This window comes from Trichechus manatus, unplaced genomic scaffold, assembly GCF_000243295.1.
Source record: "Trichechus manatus latirostris isolate Lorelei unplaced genomic scaffold, TriManLat1.0 scaffold00171, whole genome shotgun sequence".
In the NCBI taxonomy this organism is placed as follows: Eukaryota; Metazoa; Chordata; class Mammalia; order Sirenia; family Trichechidae; genus Trichechus; species Trichechus manatus.
Window position 1 is genome coordinate 5,805,623 of NW_004444107.1, and position 16,190 is coordinate 5,821,812.

Below are 16,190 nucleotides of genomic sequence, written 5' to 3' on the forward strand. Positions count from 1 at the left end.
AAGTAGTAGCTCAAGAGACAGAAAGGGCCACATAAACCAGAGACTTCATCAGCCTGAGACCAAAAGAACTAGATGGTGCCTGGCTACCACCAATGATTGCCCTGACATGGAACACAACAGAGAGTCCCTGATGGAGCAGCAGAAAGATGAGGTGCAGAATTCAAATTCTAGTAAGAAGACCAGACTTAATGGTCTGACTGAGACTGGAGGTACCCTGGAAAGCATGGCCGCTGGATTCTCTATCAGCCCAGAACTAAAACAATTTCTGAGGCCAACTCTTCAGACAGGGATTGGACTGGACTGTGGAACATAAAGTGATACTCAGGAGGAGTGTGCCTCTTAGCTCAAGTAGATACAAGAGACTAAACGGGCAGCTTCTGTCCAGAGTTGAGACGGGAAGGCAGAGAGGGCTAAGAGGTGGTTGAATGGACATGGGAATCAAGGGTGGAAAGGAGGAGCGTGCTGTCACAGTATGGGGAGACCAATTAGAGTCACATAACTGTGTATGTATAAATTTTTGTATGGGAAAAAATACTTTAAGAAATGTACGTAGTAACTCAATTTAATTTCTATTTTGATCCCCCGTTTCCTAAAAGATGGAAATTCAGGATTTCTCCATTTTCCCCATGAATATGTTTATGTTTTGTGGTCTTAGAGTGCCAAGGATTTAGGGGGTTGTGAAGGATAAGTATTATGGATTGAATGTGTCCCCCCAAAATATGTTTGTAAATCCTAACCCCTATATGTGTGCTTATAATCCCATCTGGGAAAGGATTTTCTTTGTTATGTCACTGAGGGAATATTACTATAGGGTATGTGTTTTAAATAAATTTCTTTTGAGATATAAAAGAGCAGATTAAGCAAGCAAGCAGAGATGAGGGTAGATGCTACACCACATGAGGATCACCAAGGAACCAAGGAACAGGAGCTGAGAAGAGACAAGGATCTTTCCCCAGAACCAACAAAGGAAAGTCTTCCCCTAGAGCCAGCACCCTGAATTTGGAATTCTAGACTCCTAAATTGTGAGAAAATAAATTTGTTTGTTAAAGTCACCCACTTGTGGTATTTCTATTATAGCAGCGCAAGACAACTAAGACAGTTGGGTAACATCTGATCATCTGTGTCATCTATTTATGATGGCATCTGCTGAGATGTTTTAATTACCATTTGGTCCTGGGGAATTGATCCGTACAACTGCTGCTGAGACATGTCTCACTTAAATCCAGTGGCTCCCTTTGCTACTTCCATACTATTCATGGGTTGATGGGAATAATTTTCCTGATCTCTCCCATGGGGAAGTACAAGAAATTGTGTGAGTGTTCAGGGCTCCATCTTCTTAAGACATGGCATTTAGTTATTCTGTGAGGGTTTCTTGCTTCCTTTGGTTTCTATCCAGAAACTGGAGCATATGTCCTATAAAACTAATGACCTCTCTTGGGCTTTTCCCATGGAATAGTCTAAATCGCCCCTCTATCTAAGGCCATCAGCAATACGTAAGCTTATATTGCTTCTCCTTTGACTTTCTGCCTAGGAAACGTTAGTTGGGGAATAATGAGGAGGAAGCCTTGCTCTTAATCATGAGGTCTCCACCCAAATCTTTACTCTATACCATGAATCCTTTTTGTTTCTCTAGGGGACTAAATTTTTAAAACTCATAAGCTACAAAGAACTCCCTTTTCCTCATATTTCTCTCTTCCCTGAGGCAATGACCTAGCTGTCTGGAAAGAAGGGTGGAGGAAAGGACTATCTGAGAAAAAGAATTAGTTACTATTTCAAAAATATTTCCCACCACACTTGGAATACCCTTTGGGAAATGTCGATTTAAAGAACAAAGGGTTAAAAGCTGATCAACAAAAGGATGAGTGTTGCAGTGGGGCTGTCTTGAGTTTTGATTACTATTTGTGGTAGATTATTGTAATAAACCAAAAAACCCAAACCCATTGCCCTTGAGTAGTTTTGGACTTCTAGAGACACTAAAGGACAGAGTAGAACTGCCCCATAGGGTTTCCAAGGCTATAATCTTTACGGAAGGAGACTGCCATATCTTTCTCCTGTGGACTGGCTGGCGGATTTGAACCGCCAACCTTTCAGTTAGCCAGTGAGTGCTTAACTGTACCACCAGGGCTCCTCAGATTACAATAATAGTCCTCAATAAATAATGAGTGGCCCCTTGTCCATAACTCATTGTGTTTGTAGAGGTTTGTGCAGTCCCCTCCTACTTTGATGCTAGGCTTGACCATGTGACTTGCTTTGACTGATGGGATATTAGCAAACATGAACCAAGTGGAGGCTTGAAGAGTGTTTGTCTCTCTTGCTTGTGGGAACAATTCTTTTACTATATTAAGACGTCTAGGTAGGGTAGCTTGTTGGAGACGTGTGGACCAACTGGGAGCCTGCATTAACCCATGGACACATAAAACTAGCCCTAGTCAAGCTACCAGATGACTGTAGGTGCTTGAGAGATGCCAGGTGAGACCAGGAGAACTGCCGAGCTGAGATTAGACCAAAGTGTTTATACACAGACTCAGGAGGCAAATAAAATGGTCTAGGCCACTAAGTTTTGGGGTTATTTTTATTGCAACAATACATAAATAATGAGAAATAAATACTAACATGTAAATAACAATATATAAATAACAATACATAAATAACAGTATAGTCGGAATGGAAAGATAGAGATTTTGTAGAAAGATTTTCTCGAATATCAGTATATGGGATCAAGGAAAAGGTAAGCTCAAAGATACCTATGAAGAGTTAGGGAGCTCATTTTTCATTCAGTGTTCCAAAACAAATGATGTAAAGTGGATACCTTAGTTTGAGATGCCTTCAACAAATGATGTAAAGTGGGTACCTTAGTTTGAGATGCCTTCAACAAATGATGTAAAGTGGGTACCTTAGTCTGAGATGCCTTCAACAAATGATGTAAAGTGGATGCCTTAGTTTGAGACGCCTTCTGTTCATTCCAGGGGTCCGAACTGGTTTGAAATAGTTCAGTTTTGGCTGATGGAGACAAGGCAGGGCTTTGAACCGATTTGAAATGCTTCAGTCACGGATGACGGAAACAAGGAAAGCATAAGCGTTGCATAGCAGCCAAATGTCTTGCCTAGGATTTTTCCCGAGTAGGAAACAGGCACCCGTGCCCCCGTCAAAAATGGCCTTGGACTGGATTATTGGCAGGACGGTAAAGAGCGATACACATACAAAGCAGGGCCGTCAATCGCTGTCTTTGAGGTGGGCACGTCTGCCTATTTCCTACTCCGGAAAAGATCCAAGGCAAGAGATTTCGTTGCTATGCAACGCATAGGCTTTCCTTGTTTCCGTCATCCGTGACTGAAGCATTTCAAATCGGTTGGAAGCCCCAGTTCATTCTTGTGCCAAGATTTGCTTATTTCTAGACAAGAGCTCAGGATTTAATCCAAATTCAGCAAACTTCTGCAAACATATTTAAAAAAAAAAAAAAAAGGCTCTCAGTGGTATCTTGTAGAAAGGAGTGATACAGAAGAGTCCAATATGATTATGAATGTTCTAATCTCCAGTGACTCAGAAAATGGTGAACAGGTAGTGGATACACATTAGAAGGTGCCTTGGCATAATCCGACAGTTGTGTTTTTTTTGTAAATCACTATAACTCTCACAGGCTTGGAATCAAGAGGCTGCTCCGTTGTCACTTCTGAATGAAAAGCAAAAAGTTGTCTTGGCATAAACATATTCTCAGACACCAGACTCATCGCAATTCCTGATAAAACGGATTTTCTTAAAGCACTGAAATAAATGTCATAAAACCAAGAAATAGCAAAATTATGAAGGGACTGATGATACATGATATAGATTCTAAATCTAAAATCCATCTTGTAAAATGGACTGTTGGTAGTTAGCTATGATTACCAGTTGTCTTTGAGTCAATTCTGACTCATGGTGACACCATGTGTTGTTGAGTAGAACTGTGCTCCATAGGGTTTTCATGATGGTGAACTTTTGGAAGCAGATCGCCAGGCCTTTTTTTGAAGGCATCTCCAAGGTGTTTGAACCATCAACTTTTTGGTTAGTAGCAGAGTGCTTAATCGTTTGCACTACCCAGGGACTCCTTAGCTATGATTAGCTAGACTCAAGTAATACTAACTACTAACTCTGGTCTTGGGAAACCTCTACTAGCCCATAAATGTCTTTTTTCACAAATTTATTTTACACCATTATTTTATTTAATCCTCACAAAAAATTCTAAGATTTAGATATCATTTTTATCTGAATTTTAGAGATTAAGAATTTGAGGCTGAGATGGAAAACCTGGCCAAAGATAGCAGAGCTGGTAATGGTAGTGCAGGGGTTCATACTCTGGAAAGGCTGTTTGACATCAAGTCCTTTTTTCTCAATAATGCTGCTTCTTTTCAAACTGCTTCAAAGAGCATTGGTTGCCTGAAGTGCCTCAGGGACCACTGACCAAGAAGAGGGGGAGAAATAAAGCAGGTAGTGCTCTTGGCCCCTCATTTTGGTTTCAACCGGAGCACATCTAGTATATATATCAGGGTTCCATTTAAAGTTTTGTTTGAAAAAGTCTCCAAACCATTGTATCATATCATGCTCTCTCCTGATGCTGTTACAAGCTGCGCTAGCAACTTCTTGAGATCATGGACTTTGTCTTATCTTTTCCTTGACCTCACAACAGTATGACACCTCCCCCCATTCAGGAGCCACCCTTCTGAAGAAGGAGCAGGAGGAGCCCTGGGACCAGCTTCATCATTCTTGGGTCATGCTCTGGGCTCCAGGACAGCTGCTGTCTCAGCATCACCCATGACTCCTACCAGGCTCACTGTTTCTTCCAAAAGCCATTAAATTATTCACAGTACCTGAAGCCTTCTCTGAATCATCACAATTCATTTTTGTAATCATTGAGCTTTCCTCCAAGAGGGAAGGGATATAGTCTCCAAATATTTTGAAGCAATTTTCAATAAGAAATTGTACAAGAGATATCTGTAACACAAAAAGGCAAAAATGGGCTTTTTTTTTTTTTGTCATATGGCAAAGTTACAAGCCACATTTCATATATACACCTTGAATCTAACAAAAATGTGAAAGAATTCTAAGAAAAATTCAGAGATGATATGAAAACATATAAACCAGTTTTCTCTAAGAAACTGTGATACTTTCCAGAGTAGGTGGGACACAGACTTTAAAATACTTTTAATCAGTGAAATAAAGTTGTAATTTGTGTCCTTGGCTTAATGGCTAATATTTTTATATCAATGGCTACACAGTTAAAATTAAGATACTTTTTAAATAACCCATATAATGTGTTGGGGGTGAAGATGTTATTCAATTTATAAAGCATCCAATACATGAAAATTCATGAAATTTACTTCTTAAGTGAAGAAGTATCTTAAACTTGAGAAGTGGAATTTCTCTGTGGGTCTACTGTGAATGCATGAGGTACCTGGGGAGAAAATATGTTTGTCCGACTGCTGTCCCTATCCATGCATTGTCTTGCCTTAGGCTTGCTCTCAGGGTGTGCTTCGGGGAAAATTGTGATCTCATTAGGCACCTTGTGGCTCCCTTAGAATGTTCTGGAATATTTTACTAGTTTCTTCACTCAGGTAGCAGAAATGAAATAGTAGTCAAGTATTTCTCTGAATGGGCCATTGTTGGCAGAAGTCCAATGTATGTGGAGCCAAGGGTGCTCATACTGCCTGGGCCCCTGGGATGTGCATGGGCACAACTGCAAACAATGCCTAGACGAGCTGGGTGCTGTCACCATTGCCATATTTCAGATGAGGAAACTGGCTTGGGAACTTTGCCCAAGGTTACACATCCAGCAATGGTAAGGCTCAGAGTTAAAGCTTGGCTTGTCTCACTCCAAACTGCTTCAAAGAGCATATCACACCACTTTTTTTTATCTCTCTATGGTTTAGTGGGAGCCCCAGTGGCAATGGTTGAGAGCTCAGCTGCTAACCAAAAGGTCAACACTTCGAATCCACCAGCTACCCATTGGAAATCCTATGGGACAGTTCTACTCTGTCCTATAGGGTCACTATGAGTCGGAATTGACTCGATGGCAACAGGTTTTGGTTTATGGTTTCGTGAGTCTAGTATTTATTCTCTTGGATGGAAAGGAAGAAGTTACTCGGCTGTTCCCAATTTCCCACTTAACAACCCACCTTCTCATACCCTACCATGATAAGATAAATGACTCTGCATCCCAGAAGAGTGCAATTAAAGTATATACTAAAAAAAAATTGTCCTTTAGATAATACCCTGAATTTCAGGTTTGAAGTGAGGACTCAGGCCCCAAAGGCAAAAAATGAGAAATCTCGTTACCTTTTTTCTCAATTCAATTTTTATTCGTGGTCTGCACAAAATAGAAGACCAAAGAATGCCTGCAGCTGTACACACTGATAAATTATAAGCTGTCATCTGATTGAATGCAGAATGTTGTTCAATGTTGTGTAACACTCCAAAAAGGTATTGCAGGAGAACGACATTGGCTTTTGGCATTTGGTCTAAAAGCCTTTAAATACAGAAAAACACTCTTAAAACAGGTCATTTCATTTAAGAACTTGTAAATATAGAGAAGGAGAATAAGACATTTTTTTTTTTTGTACACCATGTCCACAACCCAATGAAGAAGGTAAAACATGTAGAACTCTGTCTTATAAAAAATGCTGCCTGAAATATTTACCAAAACCACTACCATGTGTTTAAGTTGGGCAAAACTTATTAATGTATAATTTAATATAAATTTATTAAAAACCCTGTAATATTCCAGAATGTGCTCAACTAAAACTCACAAAAATTACTGATGAAATTAAACAGCAATATTTAAAGTGCTCCCTTTAATTTCAAGGTAACAATGAAAAACTGCTGTCTGATGGTGAGAGTCCAAATCTTATCTAGTAAAACTTATAACTACATTCTGAGATCATATGCTTCGATCTGCTAGCATCGAAGGTCAACATTATTTCAAATCATTCTCACTGGCACGACTTTCTCAGACAAGTCTACGATAGTATAATTTCCAATTTTGTAATTTTCATGACTGATATGTGTTTTTATTTTTTTAATCATGCATTGAAACTGTTTCTGAGTTGATATTCAGAGTTTTACTTTTTTATTTTCAACAAAATGCTGCAACTTGGAGAAAATATAGTCACTAGAAATGGCACCAGCAACAGTACTAGACTGACAATACACCCTTAATGCAATGTTAAGTACACAGGTTTTAGACTCTGATCAGCAATCACCTATAGGATGTGATGCTTGATGTACCTGAATGGTCTCCTCTAAACTGTAATAGCAGTACGGTTGGTAACATGAGCAACAGAGAGCTACAGGACTTGGTGCTCAACCTACTCAGATGGTCTTCTCTAAACTGTCATGGGAATGGAGGTGGTATTTTGTTCCATGGCCTTGGTTTTTGGTGATTGTCACAGTTGTTCCTTAGTTCCTAACTCTTCAATGCAAATTCTATGTTCTATTGATAAAAAGGGGTTTATCAAAAGTATTGTGAAGGTGATAATTCACAATATTTGGAAGTTGCTCAAAATTTTTTTTTCTGTGCTCAATAGACATATACAAATAGAACATACTATTGGAATTCTTGGGTTTTTCACAGAAGTAAAGCTTAGGAAATTGAGTTACTGGATACTTTTTTCCTATTCGGCTATATTGCACATAATTTCCATGATGAGTCCTGCCAGAAATTTCTGCTTGCATGGGTATAGACCTAGAATTCTTTGTGATTAGGTCTTGACTTTGCAATTTGAGCTTCCTTTTTCTCTGAGTCTTGCAGGGAGTTAATTATCACTCTACCATGTTCCCACAGTACATTCGAGTGTCCCTTTTATAGAGCTGATTATACTTCAGCTTATCTATTTCTGTCTTCCACCAGACTCTGAGTTTCTTGAGGTAAGGGATTAGGTTCTTCACCTCTGTGTGCCTAGAGACTAACAAAGCTCCAGGCATGAACACATACAGAAATGCTTCATCAGATTTAATTCCTGAGCGTGATAAGACTTTCTCTGGTTAGTTAAATACTGGAGAAAGTTAAGGCCATAACACTGTCAGAGTTGGCCTCTATCACCGCACTTGGACTAACAGTTTCATCTCCTATAATTTCAAATATTCAGAAGGTGTACGATGCTCAACAATCCCATATTAGTAACGTTAGAAGAAAAACAATAACTTGATGACAGCAGTAAGGTATACATCTATTTTTAAACTGGCCTCCACGGGTATGACGTCATGAAACCCTTTGGTAGTAGTCATTATCTAGTAGGAAAAGTTGTAAAATAGAAGTTATTTTTTTTATGAGAGTGTGTTGGTTGTATTTTTGAGGCATAGTCAGAGTAGAGTGATTACTGCATCATTACCTCTGGACTGCAGTCATTTTCTCCTCCTCATTCCCTTGAACAATAACAGCAAGCCATTTATCATAGAGATCAGATGAAAATATACTGTCTTGGATGTTTTGAAAAAAATCCTCAAATAGATGAAAAATAACGTTATTCTTATGGCAAACATGTATTAGACAAATAACAGACAAAACATTTGGTTGAAAAATTCAGTTTGGTCCCCACTTCCTTCACAGCTACCCACAATATGACATCCACAGTACTTGCCTCCAACTCTTTGCTGACTTGTACACCCATAAGCAGGTGCGTGGATTTTCTTCAACTAAAACTAGTGGCATAAAAGCAGAGTCTGGGCTGTGGTGGGAATGACGATAAAGTTGCTTTCTATGTTCTGAAACCTTCTCTTTATGTAAAGTGTAGCCAACTGGTACAAACTGACAAGGCCTGGTGATAAACATCCTAAATCCTATTATTTTCTTGAAAATAAATACACATAAACATTTTGATTGTTTATTTTAGCCATGGTGTTCTTAACTCCTGGCAAGAAAACTTCTGAAACAAATACCACACAAACAAACACAGACACACACTCACACACACACACACATTTAGAGAGGACTGAGTCTTCTGACTTGAGGTATGTGCGCTTCTTGGGAGAAACCTCCTCTAATAAAAGCGTCATCTTTCATCTCTTTAATGGTTGTGGTTGTTTCTGTGTGCCCTTGAGTTGATTTTGACTCACAGTGACCCTATATGACAGAGTAGAACTGCCCATAGGGCTTCCTAGGCTATAATCTTTATGGGAGCAGATGGCCAGATCTTTTCTCCCAAGGAGCCGCTGGTGCGTTCAAACCACTGACCTTTTGGTTAGCAGCCGAGTGCTTAACCATTGCGCCACCAGAGCCCCTTAACTTTAAAGGTGAGGATAGGATATCATACTTTCCTTGAGTTTTAGTTTTTTTGAGAAGTAAAATGTTCCAAAAATAAAAACATAATCAAAATTTAGATACAGCAAAACTTTAGACCCCTAAGTACCACAGCTAGAGGCACGCATAGGCAAGCTTCCTAAGTGGTGACCTGGAAAGTCTGTCTTAATATCATACAGTTTGGCCTATTAAAATTCATTAAGCTTAATTTTCCTGTGACTTGTTTCTAAGGAAAGGAATACAGCAAAAATGATTGGATGTCACTTCCTTGACGAGGTTACAAAAGACTGACATATTGACCCATCTACCACAGGTTCCTAATTATGTTAAGCTTCACTCTGATTGCCTACAACACAGAAAACCAAAGTTGGCTGGTTAACAAGACTCTTTCACTCCAAATGTGTGAAGTGTTCTCTCTGTTAAATAGTAAAGAGTATTTGGGAAGGACAAGAGGATGGGTAGCAGATGGGCAAAAGGAATATAAATAAATGCTACCAAAAATAAAAAAGGCCCTAAATCCTAGAGTGACCTGAAGAATCCCTCTTCCATCTCCCTGCTTTCACAAGTCCATTAGGACCAAGCATGAATAAAAACACTTTAGCCAGTCTTATTCAGAAGGCCCTACACCTTCTCCTCAGTCTGACAAAGACAAGCGAAGTTGTCTCCTCTCTGGTCATATCAGACATCCCAACCATCACTCAGAAAGACAGAAAGGAAGCTAGGGTCTTTGGGAGGTGCTGGATGCTATGCCCCAAAAAGGATGCCCCTCTGGCTCCAAAGGGCTCTTGTATCTTTCAGGATGTCTGGAGGTCCCTTAATCATGGCCAGAGAGATAGATCCAGATGAGCACAATGAAGAGGATCTAGAGCAGTTCCCCAAGTCCCTCCCACCCTTTACTCATTAAAGCAATGGTGATCCTACTTCCTCTGCATCCTCCCAACAGGGCACTGCCTCAACAGAAGCATGCCCCTTCTTCCATTACCAGTGCCCTGTAAGGATTCCAAGGAGACCAATCACCAAACTCACAAAATAACAATACCGCAAAAATTCAGCTTAGGCTGGAGGTATATGCAGAATTCCACATACTGTCTCAGTGGAAGTCTCACAGTGAGGGGCCACAGCTTTTTGATCTGGGGGCTGGTTAATATATGCTAATCTACTTATTAAAAGCTAGAGAACAGGGAGGGTGATAGAGAAAAGCAGATACATACTAATGCTTGAATATCCGTTGCTATATGTTTTCATATGGACCAAGACAGATTTACAAGAAACATGAATTTACTAATGCATATATGATGGCCCATTTCCCAAGACAGATTTGATTGCAAATAAACTTATGAAGTAATATCAAATGGGCACCTGACCACTTGACTTGGACTCAACATTTTGCTTAAAGCTGGTTTTTGATGTAGGTTCTATTTTTCAGAAATGTGAGGCATCTCTAAGGATATAAGGAGCAAGGTGTTTCAGAAGAGCAGGTTACCATGTAAGTACCATGAGTGACATTTTAAGCATAACAAGTATTAACAAAGGATGCCAAAAGTGGTCAAGATGAAAGAAGGCCCAATGGTAGAATCATTTCCAATGCCATGTTTAAAGTGAAAGGCATTAAGAGAAAGGGAAGGAATGATGATAAAACCAAATAGAGCTTTTGGTGGATTGACTGAACATTTTTTGACTCATTATAAGGTAAATATTTGCTTATTATGGTAAACTTTTGTAACTATTTTCAAAAGTTTAATACGAAATTGCTTTTGGAAACTTTGCCATCACTTGCAGTGAGGAACTCTTCAAAAGTAGGATACTTGTGTATGTGTAAGTGGGTACTTTGAAATTTTTATTTATTTACTTGTTTTTGCATGTTGCATTCAGACAGGGAAGGCGCTGTGCTTTTAATACCCAAGGCAGTTTGCTTAACTTTCCGAAATGTTTTTCAGCTTTTGAATGTATTATACCTACTGTGGTTCTCTGTCAATCACAATGAAGGAAACCAGTCATATTTCTTTAAAGCTACACTGTGTGAAGATGATGCTAGAGCTTTCCTTACCTTTAAGACAGATGCTATGACAAAAACAGATTCATCGTCCAAGTTCACTTTTTCTCCAGAATTTAGTTTCTCCTTTAGGGCTCCACATGCTTTTACACTGCCTGAAATTCTTAAGATGCCATCTGTGAGAGGCCCTTTTTGATTAATAAAGAAAAACATATCCTAGGGGGAAAGAAAAGAAAAAAACAATATACAGCATTTCTTGCACACAGGCCAGAGCACAGGCTTGCCCTTGTTGGCAGCCAGAGCTATGCCATGTGAGAGTATGGGCTGAAGCTGGAACCAAAGTAAATTCTTCAGGTTTTTGTTTTTTTTGGCGTTTCTCAATATATTTTCTATTCATTGGTCCACTCTACATTCATACACTAAAACACTTGTTTTAATCACATTTTCCTTTTCAGTGAATTTACACTTTTCAATCAAACTTCTCTATTTTAAGGCATCTGTTAAATCAGCCTTTCCTCACTATAATACGGATGCTTTTCTCCAAATGTGGAAATCTGGCCATACTCTTTTCTCATTGGCTTATTCCCCTTTAAGCAACTTGGATTTCCTATCCTCTTTCAAAATCAGGCTTGAAAAACCTTCCCCTCCAGAAAGCCTTCCCCAGTTAAATACTCTTATCACTTTTTCATTTCGCTATTCTCTATCTTCACGTGTCCTACTTGCAGTCAGGGGCCTAGCTACGGGAAATAGCACCTCGGTCAATTAGTGTTAAATTGCTGAATAATCTCTTACCGCTGGCGATGAAAACTGTGATAGTCAATAGAAACTGCCCATTGGCGCCCCCTCAAGAGGCACCCGGGGCACGCTGGCAGGGTGCAGGGCACGCACTGTACCTGCCCAACACCCCCACCCCCAGACAGGCCTCTGCTTGCAGTGTAGAAAGATAATAGGTGTTGGAGTCAGGTAATCTGAGGGATTTAAATCTATTATAGCACCTATTCACTGTGTGCCCTTGGGGAAGTATAGTAGGTACTTTTACTAAAGCTTTTGTTTTTCCCATTTGTGAAATGGGGATGACGGTAATCTTAAACCAAACCAAATCTGTTGCTGTGAGTCAATGCCGACTCACAGAAGCCCTATAGGACACAGTAGAACTACCCAATAGGGTTTCCAAGGAGTGGCTGGTGGACTCGAACTCTCCACCTATTGGTTAGCAGCTGAGCTCTTAACCACTGTGGCACCAGGGCCCTGTGATGATGATCATAACTACTCCTAACTTTGCTGTGAAAGTTGCAGGGTCTGGGGAGTACCTAGCATGTACTTAAGACAATGATTTTCCTCACATCGAGCATGTGAAGCACTAGTATAGAACTTGGAAAGATATTGGATACTCAATAAATGTTACCACTGATGATTTAATACACTGATTTGAGACAACACAAGCCAGACCTGGGGCTTTCATTTGACTCATTCTATTAGGATTAAAAGATTAATATGTGCCAGAAGATGAGTCTTCAGTCTTATGCTTGAGCACTTGAAATAAAATCAAATGCCATCTGAGATATTTTGCATTGTTAGACTGAGTAGTCTCAGCTGAAGAAGCAACTAAGGGAGAGTTGAGAGTAGTGTGGAGTTTAAGGAAGGAGGTGAAAGAAGAATGTGAGGGTTAAGGTGCAGCCTCTGCTTAACAGACTGGTACACACACACACAGCACATTGTGACTTATCTGAGCAGGCATATGTGGGTCTTTGCTGAAACCAGTGGAATGGACAAGATGAGCTTTTTCTCTTGTGTCTACCTTGTGATTCTGCAATAACTAAGTCAAATTTTTATTCACTGAAATAATATAACAAAGCTTCTCAGCCAAAGCCAGGGGCTATCTGGTGCTTTCTCCATTTGGGGACACATTTGGATGGGAACACTTGATCTTCCAGGGCTTTCCCTCCTCAGGAGAACCTCAAATACCCATTGGTGCAGAATTGATTCCAACTCATAGTGACCCACAGAAAAGGAGCTCCGACAGGAGCAGGCAGGTTGTCATTCTCACAAACATCTCTGAGAGGAACTCCAAAGAGCCTCCCTGGCTTGGGGGGTGGTGGAGCCACGCACAAGTTGTCCTGGCAAGTGCTAGAGCGCCGCCAAAAGGCCCAGTTTATCTTAGGCCATTTCCTTTCAACCATCTTCTGGCCTGCATCTAAGGAAGAAGTGAGATTATTAGGAGTAGTAGTTTAATTCACTTACACTTATTTCCACTGTTTTTATTTGTAGAGCATGTTGTTTGCTAGGGCTAGAAGACAGAGAAATGGAGTCATTTATTGTGTAGAAATTCCCACATTCTGGGATAGGTGGACTGTATCTTGTGGTGTTAATGTGTTCTTTTTCCCCTTATTGTGTAAACGGACAGTTAAATCTAGAAGTTTGATCAGACTCAGGTTCGATTCTTTTGGTGGTGATACTTCCTAAATGATGCTATCTACTCCTGTTGCATTGCTTCATGAGGCTTTTAATGTTTGGTTGTACAAGTTTCCTGATGTTAAATATGATCAGTGAGGAATCAGATCCCATTCGAAAAGCTAAAAAATGGTATACAAATCAAGCAGAGTTTGATAATCATACACCTTTATGGTAAGTCTCCCCACCCTCTAGATTTTCTGTTTGGCTTTCTGAGTGCCCAACTATTGTGAACTCTTTCTTATCAAAAGAATCTGCCCTTCATGACTCAACCTCCCTGACCCCACTTCTTGGGCAGCCTATAACTCCTTCACCCTGAGGGGCCACAACCCTCAGGCAGTTCCACCGATGATGTGCCTCCACTCTCTGGTCAGGGTCCTTGGGAATTGATCTTTAAATGCCAGCTGTGTGGTAACCAAGGTGGCCTTGTTTCTTGTAACACCCAACCAGAGATGACTTTTAGCTGCCCAACAGTCCCTGTCAAAGAAATGCTGAACAAGAAGAGCTTTTCTAAGAAGAGGTGGTCGGCAATGAAAACCTGAGTTCAAAGAGGTCTTTTCTACTGCTCCGCTATGAATGTTCTTGACCTGCTTATAAGCTATGCTGAAAGAGTCAACAGAGGAGCCCAGTTGCGGGACAATAAACAGAGGAGCAACATTTCACCAAATATCCTTAAATACCCATCCATTTGGCTTTTCTAGGATGTGGCAAGTGTAACCTTGGGTGTAACACTTGTGGTGCTGGATCAGAGGGTTCTGCCATTTACTTGAATGAGTTACTTAATCTCTTTGAACCTCAGGTTCCTCAACTTTAACACGACACCTCATGGAACTGAGTACTAATATGGATGAAATGTATAATGTACTCCTCAGCACAAGGCACAGTTCATACCAGTCTTAATGAGAGTGACTTTCCTTACTCAGAGGGCGCAAGGCAACTAAGACATCGGTCTCCTCCTCCAAAACCAGACCTCATCCCCCTTCTCCATTAAGCTTAGCAGCCTCTAGAAGGTATGCAGTCTTCTAGAATTGCCACCACTTGACCTAACTTAGACTCTTTCTTCCTGCCCTAACATTCAAACCCCATCATTTTAAAAGTCTGAAGGAAAACAAACACATTCTTCAATTCAGAAATTAATCCCTATACATTCAGCAATCTCACCATGTGCAAAAGTTGAACATACAGGTTAATATACAGGTGGAGTAGTTGTACTAGCCTGGTTTCTCTACCCTTGACCTGATTTTATTATCTCTAAAACTACCCAAATGTACTGTTATTTAGCTTTAATACTTCTTAAGAACAATGTTCTATCTCTTGATATAAAGCCATATATAAAGCTATTCTATGACATAAACACAGGGCAAAGTAGAAACTGAGTTCTATACTTTCTCAAAAATACTTTCAGCCTTACCTGGACCTTTTGTGATGTACATTATTTGGTGTGAGAGTTCATGTTGCATCTGTGACCCGTGAAAATACATGCTATTTGCATGAAAAATATGGGTTGATTCAACTTTACAGAAACCTAGCCTTTCTTAAACAGTCCTGGCAAGATTTGAGTGGTGCTTCGTCATGCTTGTAATTAGGGTACGAATATTAAAAATAAAATTTGTGAAACTTTGTGTTTATAGAATAACAATCATGACAATAAAAATACTTTAAGTAGGAATTCTATTCTGGCTATAGTATTCTCCAAATTAATAATATATTTTCTTCAGAAAAAGAAATATTGATGGGAGAATACAGGCAGGGTAGGGAAAAGAATGGTAAGAAGGAAGATTAAAAAGCCCTCAACCATAAACATTCAGTCCTGTTCCAGTCTAGACCTAGGTCAGAAGCACACATGGAAAGTGAGCTCGGTCCATGTGGCTTGCTGTGGAGGTAGAACTGAGAGGCCACTTCAGCCCAAGCTCCGAAGAGATTCCAATTCAACTCGGTAACTCTTCTGCTCCACTAAAGTTCTTCCATTCCAGGTGTGTCTAAGCTAGGTAGGCATAAGTCACCTTCTGTTCTGGCCTAGATCCTGACAGAAGCCTTGGGATGGGGAAAACATGAGTTTCCAGGCCTTAAGAAGCTCATATTCTAATGAGACACACAAATATGTACACATAAAATTAAAATATGAATGAAGGGCTGTGGGGATACAGAGAAGAGAGCAACTACCCAGAGGAATGAAACCAAGTTTCCTAGAAGTGAGGTGGGTCTTGACATTTCTCTAAGTCTGATTCTTGGTGAAGACTGGATCCTTGCCTACACTGCCCTTGTCCCAGGCATGGAGAATCAACTCTGTGTCATGATTTTGTTTTCAGGATTGGAGGCACGGGCTGAGAGAGAAGGCACTTGCAGGAAGGGAGAGGACTCTCCTTTCTGCTCCTGGCCCTTCGCTGGGCACCTGGGCTTCAGGATGAACTGCCCTTCCATCTCTGGGAATGGCTGCTCCAGTAAGAAGGGCTCCTGGAGGGTGGAAGGAGATGTGGA

General features: G+C 40.2%; 1 protein-coding gene across 1 annotated transcript; it reads right to left on the reverse strand.

Moving 5' to 3' along the window:
• Positions 1-4,782: 4,782 nt before the first annotated feature.
• On the reverse strand, positions 4,783-11,474 carry LOC101349058 (rho GTPase-activating protein 20-like). The gene is made up of 4 exons (XM_023741100.1): positions 11,316-11,474; positions 8,361-8,470; positions 6,310-6,499; positions 4,783-4,968 (listed from the first exon to the last, which is right to left on the reverse strand). Exons 1-4 carry the CDS (start codon positions 11,472-11,474, stop codon positions 4,783-4,785), a joined length of 645 nt encoding a protein of 214 aa, XP_023596868.1.
• Positions 11,475-16,190: the final 4,716 nt, after the last annotated feature.